This window comes from Magallana gigas, chromosome 4 (assembly GCF_963853765.1).
Source record: "Magallana gigas chromosome 4, xbMagGiga1.1, whole genome shotgun sequence".
In the NCBI taxonomy this organism is placed as follows: Eukaryota; Metazoa; Mollusca; class Bivalvia; order Ostreida; family Ostreidae; genus Magallana; species Magallana gigas.
The window spans coordinates 25,645,428-25,668,387 of record NC_088856.1 but is presented as its reverse complement, the minus strand read 5'-3'; the positions used below and the strand labels follow the sequence as shown (position 1 = coordinate 25,668,387).

Sequence of the window (22,960 nt, the reverse complement as noted above, 5' to 3'; positions counted from 1 at the left end):
TTATGCAAACTGAAAGTGGTTTCATTCCACAATTTAATTATTCGATTGCATATGGACGCAACTGATAATTTGGACATTGGTCAATCAGTTGATTACATGTAATTGTCACGTGGTGTTATTGTTTTGCCATTTAAAAGGGCTGGATGGTCGTAGCCATTTTAGGCTATATTTACCTCCTTATGGAGAAGAGCTTTTAATAAATATTGAGGAAAATGCTCAAATTTTAAAGCTAAAATATTTAAAAATTTGTCTTTACTAAATGTTAGTTTATGTCCAAAACTAACATTTGTCAAAGATTAAGGCAGATCTGATGGTTAATTTGTTGACAACACAACCTCCTTAACCTGCTCAATAAGTTGATTTCAGTTCGTTTGTAAAATGCGTGTTTAACTTTGAAAAATAGGGTTCGTGAACAAATTGGTAGTTTATGCTGTATTATTGTCTATAATTATAACTGTTCTTTCAGACAATCTTAACCTACATGTATATGGTTGACTGGTATAATTTTAAATAATATGTGATTTGATAAAAAAAAAAAAATATAAAACCACCAATAGTTTCAATAATTGTAAACTTAGTTACAATACTAATGCAAGTGGGTTACAGTTATAATGTTCGATATGTCGATGAATCGTGACTCTTCTAATAGATCTCGAATTAACGAATAAATTATTATTCCAAGACGGTTGAGAACATCAAAAGCTACTAGATTGAACTACGCTCTGATCAAAGAAATAATATTGTAAGGGACAAAAAGTGTCGTCAATGAGTTGACTATTTTAAATCGTTTATTCTTCAGATTTTTTTGTTTGTTTTTTTTTTGCATTTCAATTCTAATGAAAGCTTTAGAAAGTCGTATTTACTTTAGGCGTGTGCTACGACCGTGACAGTTCAAAGTTAAATTTACAAAACTGTAGAAACATTATACGTCACCTAATAAGAAATTGTGTATCCTGAATTTCAAAATGATCAAAAACATATGTTTTAAATGAGGATGATTCGATCTTATTGGAGATGCATGTAACACAATACACACCTCGCAATATTTTAATTATGGATTTTAATATTTATAAAAGCAACAATTACATCAATGGTTTATTGAAATAAGCTTTCTAAAATTGCAAACAGATTTTGTCGTTTTTAATTCGTCTTCAGCATTAGATAAACATATTCAAACACATTTGAAACGTTTGCATATTTGCTAGCTTCAGCTGATGATATTTGTTTGCAATCGTTTAGTTCGACAAAGACGAACTCGATAAGCCACAATATTTGCAGCATTGTGTCATGGTCTTGCAAAAGGTCCACCAGTTGTTGCATAACCTTGCTAAGTTGCAGCAAAGACTCCAAAAACTAAAGAAGGTACGATTACATCCTGTTTCTCCTTCAGTTACTTCTGGGTTCGTGTTAGTTGTTACTTCCTCTTCTTCTTCAGTTTCTGTTGTTGTAGTTAACGTTGTTGTTGTTGTTGTTTCTTCTCCTGTTTTCATAAAATTTCATTTATTTCATTGTTGGAGGATGGAATGTCGCAACATATAAATTTAATCCCCAAATCTAACTTTACTCAAATTAGGTGTTAGACAACAGATACAAATTAAAGAGAAAAAAATTAAATTTTAACAAATTTATTAAAAATAAAACGACCTTATTATAAACGTTGGAAAACTATTTACAATATTCCAAATCCACATTTTGCAAAAAATGAATTGAGTTATTTTCCTTAATTAGTGCGATCAACCCAAATATTAAATAAAAAAATATATTAAAATATTCGTTTGTTTTATGCTACTACACGGCTAATTGTGCCACGTACGTGTCACATATGTTTGAACCTAACACATGCACATGTACAACATACGTTAAACATACGTTATACACGCGTAAAGCCAAACCGTATGTTACACATACGTTGATGAAGTATATCAAGAATGAACTTAAAAATTAAAAATATTCAATAATTCAATTTAAAGCAATATTCATGTGATACGTATGTAATTCATATGGAAAACGTACGTTGGATCCACATACGTAAAACGTATGTCATGTACCAAATATGTCTGACACACGTGTAACATATGTTTCACATATGTTCATTAACGTACGTTAAACACACGTGGTACTTATAAATCACGTTAAACGTACGTGAGGTCACTACGTATCACACTTGATTAACGTATGTGAAACGTATATGGCACATTTTGCTGTGTATTTTAACAAAATTCTTGTTTTTAACTAAATTCTAGTTTTGGCCTTTTTCGAAGAATCTTAAAATTTTGATTTGTTATTCATTGTATTGGTAACTCCGATCCGGGAGATCCAAACGTTTGTTTAGACGGTAAATAGTAATTCCTTAAAACGACAAAAAAATCATTGTGACATTTCAAATATGCTGTACGAGTTTTCTAAAGAAAAATCCTGACAAATTTGATAATCATCTGTGGTTTTTTCACAAAATATCGAAATTTGAGTTCTGATGGGAAAATAAACCCTGTTAGAAAATTCTTAATATCCGGTAGGAAGAAACCTTTAATTATATGTTGATGGGATAATAAGGTGAATTGTTTATTTCATTTAATGGTAGAAATCAAGATCATCGATGCCTGGTGCCATTTACAATTTTTGTTAAAAATTTAACTTTAGATAAAAAAAAAACTGCCACTTTCGCAGTGGCATTATCATATGGCTTTTTATTGAAGGCCTCTACTAAAAGAAAGTAGTAAAAGTGAAAAAGCATCATCTAAGATGAAGTCCCCATCACAATTCATAAATTACAAAAATACTATCCATGAGCCGCGGTAAAACTCGGATTGTTTTTTAAGGTCTTCCGTTTCCAACGGAAGACCTTATTGTTTTCGTACTGTTTATTATTATTTTTTTTCCAAATTTTGTGCACGCGATTTCTCGAAAACTACTCAACTGATCTCAACAATTTGTTCACAGATGATGGGACATTATCTGAATTTTATATGCTTTAGAATTTTTTGTCGTCATCACTTCCGGTCCGGATTTACGGTCGATTTTGTAATTTTTTACGACCAATTTTGTGCAGAGCTGATCTCAGAAACTATCAGAGATATGACCTTGAAATTTTCAGGATAGGTAGAGCATGGTTTGAAGTTGTGCACTATTTAGTTGTTTTGCACCAGTGGCGCTATTCCTTGGAGCTCCCTTAGGCACGAAAATGGGGTTAAAATTTCGAATCAAAATTTTCATATGTTTTGATCAGTATCTTTTTATCAGTAGATATTATGTTAAGACATATAGAACAAAAGTAGTAGAGAATCAAAGGTTCTATCCAATAAAATCAAGAAAAAGGGGCTGGCCCCTTTAATTAGGGACCAAGAGACTCGAAAAGTCTATTACGAATAACTTGAAAACGATAAATATTTTGTTATGCATTATAAAATCAAAGTGGTTGATCTCTACATTATCGGTTTGAAAAAGTCATCGTCAGGCCCATGTTTGACGTAATTAGGGATTTTTATTCTTTATCTCATTTTTTTTTTGGGGGGGGTGTTGAAATTGTATCGATATTTCATGGTATCATTTAAACTTTAAAAAAATCGGACGGAAGACTTACTCGTTACTCGTAACGAGGTCGTATCTAGTTTTCTTTATTACCGTATGTCAATTTAAGCTAATTTTCTTACACATGTCCTATTTCCCTGTAGTTGAGATTGAATTAACTTTTATCTTGAATAAATTCTCTATGATTTCCGTTGAGACTTATCGCAAAATATAAGGTTTAAAATTAACTGGTACGAGCTGTAACAGGTATTCAGTTAAACTAATATGGATATGAAAATAAACGTACCTAAAGTAAAGACATTAGCGTAAAAACCTGCTTGTGGCGTCGTTGCTCGCTCATCAGACTCAAAATGAACGGTAAGAGAAGGACCTGTGGACGTGAAGGACTGTACAGAGGGAGACGTTCCACATAACTCCGCCAGAACAGTAGAGGATGTAGAGTCTCCTGTAATAAGATTTTTATTTAGTCCCAATTGAAGTCTCATCCCAACTTAATTAGTCAGCCTGTGGGCTGACTAATTATTTCGTGCAGTCCGTGATTTTTCTCAGGTCAATGAAGGTTTCGGTCAATCGATAAACGGGGCGTGTACAGCTTTCAGTAATGTCAGTTTCTACTGAACTATGAATTACAGCTAGTTGATGTCCTTTAAAAAAGTGGATATACTTAATTTTGATTGGTCAATAACCTGTAATCCAAAGGTGTAGGGTCGTCGCTGGAAATCTGACCTCTCAGTCACTTCCATGTGACGCTTCTTCGAATAAACTTGTATAAATTATTTTAAAGTATTTCTTCTACTTTGGATTGCAGGTATGTCTATCTTTATTTTATTTTTAATTGCTAGTTCATAAAAGTTTCAAATGCAAAAGATATTATAATAATTCACTGTTATATATATATTATATGTATGTTTGCATAAATATTTTTTACTTTTTATTATCAAGTTTCTAAATTTGAGCTTTGTTATGCATGAAATAAGTCATTATTTAGATTAGCTAAGGGTTTTTTTTTAATTGGAAAACCGTTGCGTTTCTTTATAGTTTTTGTTAAGGCATGTGAAGTAAAAGTAGTTTTGAATTTAGTAGTTGTAGATTAAAGTTTGGTTTAATATATTTGTTTATTGCATTTGATGCGTGGCAAATCATAATTTAAATTTAGCGCAATTTGTTTATTTAAATGACTCTTTAGTAAAAGAGGTAAATAAAAGTTATTATTTTGGGAAACAAGTAAGGGTGTCACTACAGTATTTCACAGAAGGTTCACGACAAAACATGGCTGAGGCAAAATAATTCCCGAATTTTCCTTTGAATATGGGTCGTTTCCGCTCGAGACGGGAGCTGATTTTTTTTATGAGATGAAAAACAATGTGTAAGAGGTCTAACTATCCCAGTTTTGTAATAATGCGAGGTCATTTGAATTTTTGATGCGTGTTGTTTCCGGAGGGGGTGAAAAGGCCCGGGCTTGATTTTTAAGCACATGTGTAAATTCGAGGTAAACAAAGTCTCACGCCTTGCTGGATGCACGTGTGTATTTTGCTAGAAAATTGTAAATGAAGCTTTGTTTAAAAAGCTGTCAAGGGGATTTTTTCCAGAAGTTCGTTTTGAATTTTTAATCTGTATATAAAGTTGTGCAATTTTGGTAAGAATATATAGTAAAATTTAATACTGTAGTGCAACCTAAGGGAATTATGTTTCGAGTAAATTGTAAGTGTTCATTACGTTTAGACAAAGGAATTAGGTCACATTCTTATGCTGACGCTATTTAGACCTTTATCTTTCAATATATTAGTAATCGCTTAGGTTTTATTCAAGTTTTATACAATGATGTACCAAGTTCGAATTTTCTCTAATGTTTATCGTTGATCATTTTATTTCGGTATAGATAGATTTGAAATGTTTTTCTTTTGCGTTAAATATTATAATTTTGTAAATTATCCTCAATTATAATTGAGATGTTATATATTATGATTGTTTATATCTCTATTACGGTCACCAGATTTTAGAATTATTATACTTAACTAAAAATATAAACTTGTATAAATTATTTTAAAGTATTTCCTCTACTTTGGATTGCAGCCACGACAGATAGGTCACGGATCTACGTCAGTAGAGCTGAAAAAGCAGAAATAGTCACACCAAGCGAGTGTTATTCAAGAACTATTTTCCCCATTATAAGTGTAGTACACGTTAATCAAATAGAAGCGAAATCAAGACGTTTCATCACCAATAAATTGATAAAGCCTTCAAATCTTCAATCTCGATCAGGGCAAATTGAATGTATATCACAAAATCCAAAATCTTTTTGAAGAAAATGGAAGTGCTGAATTCTAACAATACCTTGGGGTTTTTTTTTTATAGTTCCTATCCTAATATTCTTACCATCATACAGTTTAACAGAATCGAAACATTCTGTTTCATCCTCCAGGTCTATGTAAACCATGTCAAATTGTATTTGATCAACGCCATTTTCAGCAGTAAAGGTGTAAGTACAAGTCCAATCGCTTTAATAAAAAAAAGGTAATCAAATCATATTGAGTGAGAACCAAATAATACAGTTATTTTGATTAAATGATATCTTTTTTGTGCGCGCTTAGCGTAACTATCTCTCTGTACGAAGTCAATTGGCATCTTTAAATCATTTATATCGATTTTTTTTTATTTTAAAAGAAATATGTCAGATTATAAAAAAAGAGTTTTAATATTGACAGAGTAAGTTTCTTTTTCTTTTGCGCCGAGAAATTTTTGTCTTTGTCCCATTGGTTTTTGCGGTTTTAGTCAGTTATATTGCCTACAAATCAATTGTCATTGAATTGCTAATAAATTACCAATCAATTCTACTTTATGATACTTTAGGCTATAAACGAATTATTTGTAATGAAATATTCCAAGTATGTAAGGATTAAAATATGATTTTTTTTCTGATATTACTACACAGAGCTCTTCTTCAAAAAGAGATCTATATGCTCTAAAACAGGCCAAGACCACCCAGTCTTCACAAAAAGTCAACATCTCTTTTTTTAATAATGGATACTCACTCAGGATAATCGTCTGGAAATTTCGGTGAAGTAAGGACATATGCATCTGCAAGAGATATTGGTTTTGTGGTTCCAGTTACGCTACAGACAGCTGAAACACCAAAAGATTATTTTTAAATAGTATTACTAAGTGGCATAAATATCTACAAATGTGAATTTTACCAATATCAAATTAAAATGAGCTCTTCTTATTTTTTGAAACTCATAGATATTTACAAAGGTCTTTTCCGGCAATAACTTCTAATGTAAATCCTAGCTCGTTAGAATTGTCGGTGGAATCTGGGAAAAAATCAATGAATAGATTTTTTTGAGTAGTTGTGACGCCGGGTATGCTACTACCATCGCCGCATACGGGATCTATCGACAACTTAGGATCAGTTTCGCTGTCTCCTAAATTAAATAAATTGGAACACTCCTTAATTATTAACATCAAAATTTTCAAACTATTAAATATCATCATATAATGTAGCATCACTGGAATTCATGGTGGGTTACGAACGAATTACGAAACATGGTCTACATCTGTTAAAAGGACTTGGAAACGATTTGAGATCAAAAAAATTATTTTATTTTTTATGTATAAAATGGTTAACTTGTGCATTTTAAATGATTGACCAAAATATTGAATGTTAAAGTCAAGTTACAAGCGAGATACAGAGGTAAGAATTGGTTGTAATGTAAACAAGAGTCGAGTCTTATAGTTGTTTACAAAAATGTAATGTAGAGAATTACCATTTCGTAGACAAAATGACTTGTAAAATAATTTAAACTGATTCAATATCTTCATAAATACTATTATCAACTAAAGAAAGATATATTTGATTGAAACTTACACCAATACAACACATATGTAAAAATTGACAAAATTCAAGCTTTGTTTACAAAACAAAGAATTATGAACTCTGTATCTTGCTTATAACTTGATATTTGACATTCAAATTTTGACATAGCATTATAAACTTCTATATGTATCAGTATAAACATTGAAAATGAAAAAATCAAATTCGAAAATTTTAAGTCAAATCGTGTCCAAGTCCCTTTAATAATGAAATTTCATTCCCAACGAACACTTCATGATCCACGAAAAATTTCAACAAACACCCATCACAAATTTAAATGATTTAACACAAAACAGGAGAAAGGACTGACGATATGTGCACCTCACAAGTGTTCTTTTATTATACTGCCTGTTCATATAAAAATACTACATTCTAAATATCCTCACAATCCAGTGATACAAAAAAGTAGCGATATTTCACTTCCTTTCTCATCGTAGTTGTATCTTCGTTTTCTTTGTTACATATCGCCGATAACCCACGTTTAATTCAGCTAGTGTGCTCAAAACCGTGTGTTGCGACGATGCGTCTTCATAGATAATTTCTTATGTAATAAGGTAGTATGAACAACCCGTAAAACTTAAAAATTTGATTTTTTTTTTCAAATACACAAATTAATTGCTTAATTTTGTGTAAAAGATAATTTAAATCCATTATCTTAAGAAAATAATATAAATCATACCTGTAAATTACTCATAGCTGAAAAAATTGGAGTACAGCGTATTTTGATGGTTTTAAACCTAATAGTTGTACATTGGAATGGTGGTCATTTAATATTTGTGCATTTAAGCCTTCAATCATTTGAAAATGTGTAACTTATGTTCCGTTCATAGTAAAGACGGGGCCCGTTTCACAAAACAACCTTATGACTTAAGATCTGTCTTAAGACCAAACTTTGCGAAAAGTTTTCATCTTTGCTGTTTCACAAAACTGTCATATCTTATGATTATCATCCGTCTTAATCTTAAGACAATCATATACATGTCATAAGTCCAAACTTAACATGGCGGCAGCCTTTGTTTTGATTCAAAACAGAAGACAAATAAGAAAAAAACGGGTGTTTAGAGATAGAAATAATCACTTTGACTATATGGACGACGTAGATATAAAAGATAAGTTTCGACTTCCGCGTTTTCTGCTCGATACTAGATTTTTGTTTGGAGCTCAGGGTCCATCTGGAACACCCAACCGTAGGTAACTTGCCATACCCTCATCCCTGCAAGTCATGGTGGCACTCAGATTTTATGCCAGTGGGAACTTCCAGACTGTTAACGGGGATGTCCATAGTATAAGCAAACCTAGTGTGTCTAGAATTGTAAATACTGTAACATAAGCACTTGTAACTTTAAGCCCAAATTATGTAAGATTTCCACGCGATGACAGCAGCATAAAAGACACTATACTGGGCTTTTCCCGCATATCCAATTTCCCTAATGTCATTGGTGCCGTAGATTGAACTCATATTCCTATAAAAGCTCCAAAAGATGACGAATATCTCTTTGTCAACCGGAAAAATTTTCACTCTATGAACGTTATGGCGGTTTGTGATGCTAGTTTGAAATTCACCAACTAAGTTGCTAGATGGCCTGGTTCATCAAACGATGCTTTTGTGTGGACAAATTCTACGCCAGTGCATACCCCTTAAAAAATATTTGTTGACCCCTGGCTTGAACCCAAGTAACGCCAACGAAGAAGCGTATAACGAGGCCCATGCCAGGTCGAGAAATTCAATTGAAAGATGTTCTAAAGATGCGTTTTCGTTGCATCGACATTCAGGGGGAACACATCTCTTTCATCCGTCAAGAGCATGCCGAATCATTACTGCTTGTGCGGTTTTCCATAAAATATGTATTATTAAGCATGGACCGGCACCACGACCACAGAACCCTCAGGGAAATCGATATATTTCGCCAGACAATTGTGTGTATCAAGGCCCAAATAACGATGGGATGGAGGTTCGTCGAAGACTGATCCATATTCGATATTAAGGCCTTAGTTCGAAGAAAGAATTTGTGTAACTTCAGTGAATTTTTTCCTAAAACCATGATGTCATTAATGTGTATGATTCCTTACTCCGCTTTAAAATGAACCTGTGACAAACAAGTTTGTTCACTTATTGGACTAATTGGATTGAAATGTGTATATTCGTGTATATTTATATATTTTTAATTAAGGGATGCTTAATGAACAAGATATAAAATGAATCAAACACATATTTTCAATTTATTACTCATTTTCAGTCAAAGGGTGGCATTTGGGGTGGCATTATTTACTATTCCGAGTTGACACAGGTGAATCGAGTGCTGCTAACGCTGTATCTGAAGCTGTTGCTCAGCAATCGAAAGACGCCGGTCCTCAATCTTGAGACGCTTCTCCTAGGTGTCAAGTCTTCTTTCCTCTCTCTCAAGTCTTCTTTTCTCAATACTCATCCTCTTCTTCTTTCACAAGTCTCGTCATGAGGTCATCCCTTTGCTGCGATTCACTACTAACGGTTCTTTGTGTGCCCTTTCCGCTTAAACGCGAGTTTCCAACTGAAGGTTGGCATTCTGTAAAAAAAATTCTATATACAATGCAAAACAATGTAAATATTAATATTACTTCTTTAAGTATTTAGAATATAAAATTATGTTAGTAATTCCACGTCAAAGAGGCGTGTTTCAAAATAGCTTAGTGCACATGTAATTACCTATTGAGGCATGTGTCATGTTACTTGGAGATACTAATAATGCATCCGTGGTCGTAAAAGTGTCTAGGACATTAATGCCACCTTCAACTCCGGATATGAACGTTTCTCCGATAATTCCCTTCGTCTTGTCTATGGGTCGTACTGTAGCTTCTGATGGCAAAAACCCAACTCCCGTCTTTCTCTGCTCTCTCCTATTCAAAGCTAGCTTTTTCCTACGTTCACTGCTCAAGCAAATCCACTTCTTCTTCATTTCTTCCCCCGTCCTAACGTACCCTGTTGTGTTCTTTCCATGCATCTCGCTTTAAAGCATTTGAGACAGCGGAGTTTTGTTTTGAAAATAAAATGTCAAACACGAGGCTTTGGGTTTTTTTTCGTGTATAGACACAAATGCAGGGGTAGATCACATTATGTGTATTGCTAAATGTATGATTACAATATATTTTATATCTCTTATTTTCGGTTAAAATATCATATTTTAATTTGTATTTTTTTCAAAATGTTATCAAATGTGCGTACATTGTATACTAGTATAGCAAGACAACAATTCCTTTACTTCCGAAAAAAGCTTAAATGCAACTGAATCTAATTTTAAAAACTTAAAAAGGTGTTGGTTTTTTTTAAAGTACAACATATGAAAATTGTTTAGATAAGTTAAATATGTTTTAAAAATCAACATAAATTATAGATAAATAATGAATTGAAAATAATCCCAGTGTGAGTGCATTATTTTCAACGTATCGCATTAAAAGTTGTATATGTTTTAAAAATATATACACGTATTACCATATCTTAAGATTTATAACACTTAAGATTATTTTTTGAAACGCAAGTGATAGATCTTATGATTGTCACAAGTCAGATCTTATGACAATCTTAAGATCCGTCTTATGACAAATCTTATGATACTTTTGTAAAACCCAGCCCAGTCTTTTGAAAACAATCATCGTCAGTGTTCAGACTTTACGCCCATTAAATTTGAAGGTCATATCTAAAGGTCAACGGTAAAATATGAAGACAGGATTTTTTTCAATTTAAACATCCGTCAAATATACTTAAACCTCAATGAATCTAAAACCCACAGTCAAATTTTCATTATTTTGATAATGTTTCAATTACGGGGTGATGACAGTCATACTGCTTAATTTCATTCAAATTTGAACTATACATATTCTTTTTAGAAACTGTCAAGTGTTGCAAGTTTTCGTCTTAAAAGATGTTTTACAAGTGCTATTTTTACGTATTTTTTGCACCAGGATATTAATAGTAGTAAACGCACTTGTAATAACTTAAAGTGGAATGTCCCTCTGATAGGAGAGATAACTTATGTAGAAAATATTCACACCTTGTTTCTGTTAACTCCTAATTATTAAAGCATGTAAAAACAAGATAGCGGTGCAGGGCCCCATTTTATGCCGGAAGGCGACATTTATTTAAATTCAAATACAGAAAGAGGAAAGAACTAAACCACAACTTTAAGCAGACTTAGTCATCATCATTTGAAACTTACAGCTTTTCAAATGTCTAAAATTGAATAAGGGTTTTCTATTCTGAGAGAACAGATATGAGAAAACAAAATTATAAAAGGAACAATATCACATTTCATTTAAGATAATATGTTCCTATATTGAGATTATACCAATAACTTGAGTATCATTCATTTGATCCCCTTTTTGTGTTATAACAAAATGCTCTGGTTTTCATTTTTATCATTATAAAACGTATGGATCCATTTATTACTATCGTATCCAAATTTAAGAACAGAAAACCTTTCCTGAAAAATTAGAAACTATTGTAATTTATCATATACTGTATGTAAAACCTTCAGTAGTTATAATAAAGATAACTCTTGCTGATTGAAGCAGTTTTTGCTACAAACCTATACAACAAAGTGCTATTTTGAACTAAAACTCAGCGCTTCAATATGTTTTGTAACACGGTTTGACATTGTATATAACTACATATTATTTTCATATACACATGTACATTGAATATTTTTAATTTTATGCTGCGATGGTAAAATTTTGGATTTTTGAATCATTATGTCTAATTTTCTTCATACTATGATCACATACGGTATCAATTTTTGAGAAATCTAGCAGCGCTTCATCGCAATAACTTTCTTTCATTTAAATCTCTTGGTATTGACTTTGATGAAAATAAATACGAAATGTTTTTTTTTAAACATATGGTAAAAACTAATAGCAGAGGGATATTACAACTTTAAAAAAACAAATTCGAACAATGACTATTTCATTTTGCACTCCACTGAGAGGGAATTCAAATGGTAGGTTTGAGGCGACGTGGGCAAAAATTGTCAGGGTGGATTTTTTTCCTAATTTTACATATTTTTAGATTCCATTCCAAATAACAAAATATTAAAATATCAGAAATTCAAACGATAGGGAAATTCTAGCTTATCTGTTTTATACTACCTTAAGAGTCATAAAATTTCTTCATTTAACATTTAATGTACTCACCGTCATAGGCGTTTAATACGTCACCGCAATCTACATTTATGGTAGTAAACCGATATCTTATTTTCAGATCTGTCTCTGGAGCACTGAATAACCACCTGCAGCTTACCCCTCTGTAAAAAAAGGAAGTTCTGACACAGAGCTGCATTATAGACAAGAGTAATTCTACAGTACTCATTAAGCTTATAATTGATGCTGTATAGTTAAATGATATATCAATAGATGTACACAATCAGGTCATCGCTCGGCCCTCTCTGTCAAGTCGAGTAAAAACCTCGGATGTAATAATACGTTACCATGTTGGACCTCTTTCGGTCATATGACAATAAAAATGGCGACGACCGTTTGCACGTTTTGTTGTTAAGGTCAGACGCGACCTATCTTCCTTTTTTTTCCCTATCACCACAATGTGAAGGTTTCCACAAAGTAATTCCATAATCATATTTTCATGTTATATGATACTGTTTTTTTATTTAGATAGAAAGTATTCAGTTGAAAATATATACTATGACTTTATTTATAAACACTCAAATGCATTTTGCATGCTATTTTAAAGAAAATTCTAAATATTATAGTTCCAAAAATAGCCTGATTATGAAACATTAACAGGTTTATATGTTTATAAATAAGCAATAGTATATCAAGGAAAATTATATAAAAATGAAGAACGTTTCGTGTGTCCTTAAGTTCAAAGAAATCTTATATGGGTAACCAGTGCTATATAGTGCCTTCCCCCCCCCCCCCCCCCCCGTCAACCACCCCCCTCCCCCCCCCGGTAATATGGCTATTTAGCAGTTTTTCGCTCCGAAACAATTGCTACATACCAGTTTTTCCCCCATGGAAAGCTGACTATATATTGGCGTTTCCCCTTTTTATAGCCAGATTACCCAAACGGAAAACCTGTTATATTGTAGATCTTCCCCTGTTTTACATTCCGGTCATGTTGACGGTGGACCATTCGTTGTAATAATTTGCAATATATATATATATATATATATATATATATATATATATATATATATATATATATATATATATATATATATATATATATTTATACTTATGCCGATTGTTGTAAACGGATAATAATCAAATAAATGCGACTCGAGTTCATATATATATATATATATATATATATATATATATATATATATATATATATATATATATATATATATATATAAGAGAGAGGATATCTATATTGTGTGATTATATATTTGCTTTATCCAACGAGTTGAAATGGTGTATATATTCGCGAGGCTTGCCGAGCGAATATAACCATTTCAACGAGTTGGATAAAGCAAATATAAAATCACACAATTATAGATGTTCTATTTATCTCATACAATTTGATTTATATTATGAAGCTTTTGAGACAGTCCCTTGTGTGACCCAAATTGGATTTTTTTTTTCAAAGATTAAAAACGATGATGCAACGTTGTGTTATGCGGCTATTGTGACCTTGCGCAATACAATTTAGTACGTCATTCCTGAGATAAATCTAACTGTTTTAATGTAAAGTTTCACTGAAATAAACCTTAAAATAATTTTTTAGCTCTAGATAATTTTTCTTAGAGCTTATTCACTTGATTAAATGGAAATTCCGATTAGAAGACTTGAATAATCAGTTTTGTTGACATACACAAAGTTGCGAATGCTCGTTAGTTTGAATTGACTCGAACGAGGAACAGTTGTTGATGCATGATGTTTATAATAAAACAAACACTAGGCTAGCCTTATGATTCAAGAATAAGGATGCTTACTGGTGGTGGAATAAAAGTCTTATGAAACATTATTTCGGTAAGTTCTTGTATATAAACACAACCAGAGCGCTCTGTTTTCATCGCGTCGTCAGGATGAACTCGATCGTTGACAGTTAACGTAATTTGTAACTGTGTTCGTTTTATAAACTTCACAAAGCAAATTGAAAGTTGGAAGTGGGCTAAATTTATCAAAAATCTTGACAAACAAGAAAAAAGGGTCTTGTGGTTTCGGTTTTGAATATCTAACCTCCCCCCCCCCCCCCTCACAATAGCCCCCCGGTTCCGACGCCTGTGCTACGCAGTTATGTGTTTTCCTTCATATTTGTAACTTTGACAAAATCAATTTTATATTAATTTTTGTAGTAGATGTAGTTATGTTGAAAGTACTAGCAAATTTTCGAAAATAGGTTACTGAAGCGTTGAAGCGAGGGGCTGTGTCAAAAGTAGTTCCGACCGGAAGTATTTGATATAGCATCACCCGTGTGATATAGCAAAGGTTTATCACACGGGTAATATACACCACACGTATGAGATAAATATATATATATATATATATATATATATATATATATATATATATATATATATATATATATATATATATATATATATATATATATATAAATGACCTTGAAAAATGTCCTAGACCATTGAGCCTTGTTGAGTATATAAGCCTTGTTTGATTGGTGCCTTAATTAATATACATTGTATATTTTATTTGGAAATACATAATTTAGGATCCCATGCCTTACGCGACATACGACCTTGATTTTTAGCTCCATATTGCGACTAGACTGTTTTAAGCTACTTTAAGCAGAAAAAACAAATTTTGGCATTCCACTTTGATCAACATACCGCTGGTCAGATTAAATATGAAATATACATATGATTATGAAAACTTGATAATGAATCGGAGCAAAAATTTTGAGAATTTCTTTATGGTTTTAGAAAACATTATCGAATGCATTCAAATATATAACATTACTCAAAGATGAGCATTACTTACCAGCTATAAACTGAGTTTATTAACTTTCCTTAGGTCATTATATAAGTGATTAATTATATCTATAAGTGATGAATTTTAAACGATATGAATAATTATCAATATTTCAGGTTTTGACTGAAATACAATGTATTTTTTATAGTTCAATATTATTGAAAAAAGGTACCAAAAGAAACGAATACCTCGCACTCACTGGTAGAAGGAATAACATACTCATTGTAATGCTTACTGTTGATATGGTCCGGACTCTGGATATTTAAAGACTTGGCGCAAATTGTTCAGCACAGTTTCCTGCGTTGTGGAACTGCATGTTAACACTGTTTCCTCTGCAATAACAAGGATTTCTTGAGACAGAGATTATATTGATACCACGGATCTATTTACTCCTTCCCAACAACTTCCCTAAAGATATTCAAAATATATATTCTTTTAAATTTGTATAATTTAATAATAAAGTTAACAGGAAAAAAAATTAAAATTAAGGGACAAGAAAACACTACATATCTTCTTCTATAAATTAGATTAGAAAAAGCATTTCTGTCAACTTTCTGCGAAGTTGTAGGTGATATGAAATTGAACAGAAAAGAAATCTTACCTTGGGAAAGAACGACATTAATCAAGTAAAGAATACAGAGAGTGATTCTGACGTTCAGCCTTAGTATTCCCATGTTTCTTCCTGAATAAAGTATTTGATCAGACCTAGTTTAATTTCATAAGAAAAGAAGCTTTTGTTTGGTATCAGCATAAAACATATTTATTTAAAGTCATAAAAATTATCTAATTGGTCCATTTTTACTTCTACCACTGCAGATAGTGTTTTGTATATTCTTGTCATTCACGGGTAAAGTTATTTCTCAAAAAGATTGAAACTTTTTTTCGTTTCAAACTACATAAATGAACAGTTAAGCATGCATGCATGTTCCTCATATCAAGAAATGTTCCGACTTGCGTCTCCTCTCCATTGCTGTTTGACCACAAAGTGTATCATAAATGATTAATGTGAGTTGAAGTTAAGATCATCGCTTTTTTAAATTTATATTCTTCATACCGTACTGTTATTTTACCAGTAATTTAAGGACACATCAACGGCCCATCATTTATCCGATTAAGCATGCTTAATTGCTTGCATAGGTCAATATACGATGTGTTTTAAGCAAAGTTGTTTTTTAACATGCTTAAGCAACCGAGGTGGCAAAGGGGGTACATTTTGACCTTGTTATGCAGCGATTATATTTTATACAGTTAATGACTGGGTATGAGGGCAACATATGAATCATTGGTCCCCAAGGTAAAAATGTTATCTGATGCCGCAGACCGAACCCTACAATATCAATTTCAGGTCCAACAATTCATACGTTGCCCAAATCCCAGTCAGTGGCTGTTTTGTTATACTCTTCACTTAAAATATATGACTTAAATATGCCTGTGACGTCGTCTTTTGTAACATACCAAATGCAACTCTTTCGGCACTAATCTTCGGCTATTTCCGATCTCCCGAATTTGGACAAAAACTCAAACAGTTTTGACGTTGGACTAGTAGACCGGTCATCATTGAAATTGTCAGACTGGTTGTAAAAAATTCGTTTAATTTGATTTTTCATACGTAAGATTCATATAGAAAAATATTTATAAGGGAATAGCAAACAGTTATAGTAATAATATACTACTGAATAATACACACACATACAACACGCACCACACATATACACACACACAGAGAACTATTTAAACACTAAATGATAAAAGAAAATCTTTCTTTTATCATTTGGTGATCAAATAGCTCATGTTTTGAATCTTCGTTATTCCTTGCAAGCTAGTGAGATATTATTTTTTGTACAGCTAATAGAGTTAATGTGGTTTATTACCTTAATACTGAAATTAAGCACAGAGTTGTTGGATTGTGTTTTTGCAATGTCTGTCCAAAAGTTGAAAACAATTGAAAATTGCAAGAACCGAGCGTGAAAATAAAAGTATGTTTACTGATAGTGTTTCTGAAAATTAAGCCTTTGAGCAAATCCAAAATTTATTTTAGAAAAGTAGAAAATTTATAATTAGTATCATATGAGTTTCATTGTGAGATACATGTGTGTATTTTACAGTTTAATTTTTTTTTTTACTTAATTAAAAATGTACGCTCCTTAAACGCATCAAAACTATACGATTTTTAATGAGTTATATTTACAAACATCAATTGAAAATACAATTCAAACGCAATTTGTACAACGTTTTTATATGAGTGACTTGGTTATCTTTTTATTCTAAGAGCCAAAAACTTGTAAAAAAATTCAGAGGGACCTTTCCTTAAAAGAATGTGTTTTGTAAGGTAGCGAAACGGATAATTTTGTTATGTCATATAGATTGTCAAGACGTCCACTGTAGGAAACATATGTACAGAGACATCAACACGTGTTATTATTATTCATTGTAAGAAGAAGTCGATTAGGACTGTATACGCATGTACAAGTGTCACTTTTAGTTCATAATGAATCATTGCACCCGGTATCTTGGTTAAGTGATTCATAACATTATGAGTCTGTCTCGTCTTCATACAGTCTTCCTATTCGGGGGTATATGTGGGCACAGGGGCTATCTGGAAAATTGTCTAAGGTTTATGTTACCGTTTAAGAAAAGCAGACCATATAATGAAAATGCAAAATGTCACTCATTACAAATGTACAAATATTTAAGTCAGCCACATCATAAGATCGTTTCACCTGCATGAAGCATTTTCTGACTTATGCAGCATCATTTTAATGCTTCGTTTTGTTGGGTTTTTTTTTTATCTTTTAAACACATTGACAATATAATTAAAAGAATGAAAAAACATTTAAGAAAGCCAACTGTACACGGGCTCTGTATTCTTTTTCGTAAATAAAATTTGTACAATTGATACATGTCATTGTAATCTAAAAAGTCTCCTAAGGTTATTCTGCATGTAGAACTGTTGTATTAAATTAGGTCAAGTGTTAGAAGAACTTCCTTTTTGTTTAAAAAATCAATACGACTTATATACTTACACCTTTCACCGAACTGGAAAAAAGCTTATTGGTCTGCAATGATAAGGTGTTTTCCAAAGATTTTATAATTTGTCAGCTACGCCGCTTTTGGCGTCAAAATATTATGGCGTCTCGGTATTATAGAAATTTATGTAATACACATACACTTATAATTATATATTGCGGTCAATTTTTCAAATCATTCTAGTTTTGACTTCTACAACAGCTCGCTACAATGAAGACAAAAGGGCATATTTATATATTGATATGAATTTCCTATCAAATCTACCTATCTTGTATGTCTATTTAGCAGCTTTAAGTAGTAGTTTCAGATATCTTTTCTTTGAGCATGCGTTCTGCACCAGGTGTTTATGTGCCGTTTTGAAAAAAAACAACAATTTTTTATCAACACTTTATTGTCTATTTTATTCAACGTCTATGTCAAATTTTACTGAATACTGTCGATTAGCAAAAGTAAATAGAGAGTTGATATAATTTCCGAACATCCCTCGTATACGAATATTTTATTGTCAATTTTTCATTATTATTATAATGTTTTACAATTTTAAAAGCTTTCTTTTTATTAATAATTCGATTTAACTATTAATTTTTATACTGAGTGGTTATTTCTTTTCAATCATTGAAAAAAAATTATAAATGACAGGACTACCCACATATTATTGCAAATGATAAACAAATTAAACTTATGCAATTAATGCCCCAGTGAGACCAGAAAAAAATGTTTACATGAGAGAGAGAGAGAGAGAGAGAGAGAGTTGCCACGTACCTGTGAAGACCACGGAGTTTGATTTGGATCAAGAAGAATTGTACCAGAATATTTATCCTATTCACGTCATATGTCAAACTGCTGTTTGCTTCTTTCTCAACACAAAATGGTTATTGCTAATTTGACGTTATGGGGAAAAAAACAGAAAAAAAACCAAGCGAGCATTTCCTGTTCCATGTACATTCGTACATAAACCTTGAGGGTATACGTATAACTAACATAAGTCATCAAGTTTATTATATATATATACAAGTAATCCAACATAATTGTGAAAGAGAAACACAATAAATATAATATGTTGTACAGTCTTTTGAATAGATAAAATTCAGAGCAGTCATCTTGTTGATACATATCTATGTAAAATTAAGTGGGCCGGGTGGTGATGGCCTCCTTTAGGCTATATCAATCTCGTTCTGAATAAAGATAGTATAATATACACCTATCTACTTGCTATGTCGAGATAGTCAGGTTATTGTACCCCTCGACAGCAATTATTTCGCCAAGGGAAAAGTTGCTGTCGAAGGATGGAAAGTACACTTGTTATTATCCAATATACAGTAAGTAGGTACAGTGTATTTCATTATACCGAAGAAAAATTTACGGCGATGCTGATTTTTTTTTTTTTGTAAACTAATAAGAGTAATCGGACATTTAATACTCTATTGTACGTAGCGCGATTTGGATTACACCAGAAGAGTTTCGAGCTTTAAAACAAGGGAAATCGAATGCCGCCGTTGAATAGTTCCTGTGACTATTTACCATAGTCCGATACCACGGATACTCATAAATACTATTTCACTATTAGGTAGAGTAGTAGTAGTTCATCGCAGATGTAACCAGTAGGAGGCTTAGTGAATTAATTAGTGAATTAATGAAAAGTACACGTAACTTAACATTATTTACTATTTAAACTCGAGTTTTCAGACATAAAATGACTGCCGTCATGAGAAAAGGGCCCTTAAGGTCAAAATTTCACAAACTCACTTTTTTGTCAATTCTGATTAGTCAGCTCTTTCTGAATACAAATATACAAAGATATCAAAGATCTTGTGTATTTTAAGCATTTTATGACAATTTTAGTAAGAGATGTTAACACGACTTTGACGTAGCTCGTCGAAAACGTCAAGACGTCACGAACGTCAAAGTTTTTGGCATTAATTTTTTTCTTCTATACTTCCTTTCATCATCTTTAATTGTTTGAAGTAGGATTAATTACTACTTTTCTATAATTCTATATTTCTTACAATTTTCACAAAAGAGATCAAGACATTTTGAATAACCAGATATAGTTAAAGTTCTGCGCACTTCTGATGGCTCCACATGCAATACCCCCCCCCCCCACCCCCACCCCCCGAACATAAGATAGAGAGATAAAGGATATCTAAGGAAAACAAATATCAGTCCTCTCCCCAACCTTTGAATACATCAAAGTTATTTAATGAAGCTGCCGAGAAGCAAAAAATCAAACATGTAACAAACATAAAGATGGTCAAATTCGATGCCTATGTTTCCACAATTTCGGGGCATTGTCAAATTGCATACACGAATCTATTTTCAAAAAGAGAAATGTTTATTCTTTTTAATTAACATTTTGCACGGAAATTTTATCGCATATTTACTGATATTACTTTTTAAGTATTTTCATAGTTCTGAAGCAAGTTTAAAATCAATTATAGCTTTTTTAAACTCGGATGTTATGGTGTTAAATTATTGTCAAGATTTTTCTTCTCTTTTGTACGTTATCAACACTTAATTCTTATGAAATGAACGATGGAAAAAAATTGGCTTCGACTGTCTCACTGAAAAGTAATTACAACTACAAGAATGTGGACAGTTGATTTGAGAGAAAAGATTTTAACAAAAATGGCATCTTATATTTATAGATTAAAATTTACATCCACTAAGTATGATTCCCTCTATTTCGTACGAAATTGATTGTAATTCACAGCTGTATAAAAACAGACAGGGCTGAAATCTACTCGGTCCAGTTCTAACCATACAGTTTATCGATTGGTCAAAATCTTTAGCAACCTAAGAAAAATCACGGATTGCACGAACTAATCATGATGATACCAAACTCAAATTCCCATAGAAGACACTTTGGCTACAGCTTTCATATATCGTTCTGGTGTACATTAACAATAATTTGATGACCTTAACTTACTTTTTCGATCAATTCAATTCATTAATTAATTAAATGAAAGATGTAAATATAAACAATAAAATGCTTTCTTCGGCGATACATGCGGGCTATATAGATAGCCACATTACAGAACGCGGGTTACATTATTTTTTTCGGTACTGATCGCTACATATGGTTTATGTTTATTGTTTAAATATATTCGTGCACACCTAATTAAGTGTATCAAATACGACAGACCAACAAAATACAAAAGCCATCCCACGTTCTGAATCTACTCTTCTATTCAATCGCTTTGTAAGTTCACGCATACCGTTGTATTGTTGTGATGCGATTTTTATAAACCATAATCGTTTAAATAATTAATTATATTTAAGCATTATTCACTTTTTTTTCAAAATGCAAGATTGCAAGTAAATTTCAATAAGGCTTCTGCATTAAATATGTCCATTCTTTTGCACTAATTGGTAGTACAGTGCCTATAGACGTTGCTTATACTCAGTGAGAAGTAACATTTTTTACATGTTGACTAAATTTAATTTTCTTATTATCGATGTTACATGATGGATGAATAAATCTCTCTCTCTCTCTCTCTCTCTCTCTCTCTCTCTCTCTCTCTCTCTCTCTCTCTCTCATTGAATACAACAAATATCGGCCGAGTGATTAACAATTTTAAATAAAATGACAAATTAAATGGTAGACGTTTATAGAGTGCATAAAGTTGCATACGGTATTCCAAAGTTTTAAGAAAAATCGCGATTCTCGGATTTTTTTTTATTGCTGTACATTGTAACAAATACAGATAGACATTGACTTCAGTATCATCGAAATTAGTTCCTTGTATAAAAAAGAAAAGATGAGAAACCATCATCTATGAAGGTGAATTGTACGGCCATGCATGTTATTAATTGTTAATGTCGCACATGTAGTGTTTATATTTATCGATAAACATGAATTGATTTTTAAAACGGCAATTTTATCGACTTGATATCAATCGTACATAGTAGTATAATGATTGAGTTTACAAACCTGTTTCATTTAAGGAATTTTGAATCATGTACGTAACTGATTTGAGATGAATATAATCATATATAATGCCATAAATCCATGAAAATGTGGTGAGTTTTCAGGCATGGTATGACTGATTTTTATGTACGTTAGCTCAAAAAGTACACACAAAAAGTGGATTTGGGTTGTTGAATTGCACAAGAAAACAAAATATGTTGCGCTCAAATAATAAAACAAGTTTTTCATTCGTACAGGTGTACATGTATATACTTTGATGTTGTTTCATTAAAGGCACTTTACATGAAAATGTCACTTAGATTCAGATTTTCCATGAAATTAAATGCGATATATCAGAGTAGTTTTTAACGCTGTCAAAATATTTCTCAAACTCTTCTAATCTGTTAGTTATAGCTTTTTAACTCGTTAAGAAATTTCAACATTTTATCGCAAATTCTTAAATTGTAAAATATATGTAGAATATGCGAGAATTTATTTTGTATGTCGGCAGTAGCACTATAATAGAGACATAGCCGCTTCTCTCGTGTTCCTTCCGACTAATTTAAACAAGAGGCCCAGGGGCCACATCGCTCACCTGAGCTGATTGCCTTAATTCTGATCAAATTAGCATTACAGTATCAAAATATCTTGACAACTGAGTACAGTAGACCTTGCTAAAAAAAATTGAAAATCTGCCAATTTTTATCCAC

At 32.0% G+C, this 22,960-nt stretch overlaps 1 protein-coding gene across 3 annotated transcripts; it reads right to left on the bottom strand.

Annotated features, from left to right (window-relative positions):
* Positions 1 to 1,061: 1,061 nt before the first annotated feature.
* On the bottom strand, positions 1,062 to 19,249 carry LOC105331799 (CUB and zona pellucida-like domain-containing protein 1). 3 transcript variants are annotated; one of them, XM_066081758.1, is made up of 9 exons: positions 19,106 to 19,249; positions 15,918 to 15,998; positions 15,552 to 15,648; positions 12,560 to 12,669; positions 6,777 to 6,839; positions 6,561 to 6,651; positions 5,905 to 6,026; positions 3,815 to 3,973; positions 1,063 to 1,480 (listed from the first exon to the last, which is right to left on the bottom strand). In XM_066081758.1, the coding sequence occupies exons 2-9, from the start codon at positions 15,988 to 15,990 to the stop codon at positions 1,236 to 1,238; spliced, it is 960 nt and encodes a 319-aa protein (XP_065937830.1). In that variant the 5' UTR covers positions 15,991 to 15,998; positions 19,106 to 19,249; the 3' UTR covers positions 1,063 to 1,235. The 3 variants fall into 3 exon arrangements, with proteins under 3 accessions (XP_065937831.1, XP_065937830.1, XP_034305305.2); XM_034449414.2 differs by having other exon boundaries at positions 1,072 to 1,480; positions 6,777 to 6,950; positions 19,106 to 19,248; XM_066081759.1 differs by lacking the exon at positions 3,815 to 3,973 and having other exon boundaries at positions 1,062 to 1,480; positions 6,777 to 6,950.
* Between the last annotated feature and the right edge of the window lie 3,711 nt (positions 19,250 to 22,960).

Excerpts from the sequence above, each read along its gene's own strand:
- LOC105331799 (XM_034449414.2), bottom strand. The coding sequence starts at position 15,990 with ATGGGAATACTAAGGCTGAACGTCAGAATCACTCTCTGTATTCTTTAC. Across the intron at positions 6,951-12,559 it reads CGTATTAAACGCCTATGACG|GAGACAGCGAAACTGATCCT; the intron begins GTGAGTACATTA and ends TATTTAATTTAG. Across the intron at positions 3,974-5,904 it reads TTCTGTTAAACTGTATGATG|GAGACTCTACATCCTCTACT; the intron begins GTAAGAATATTA and ends ATCTTATTACAG.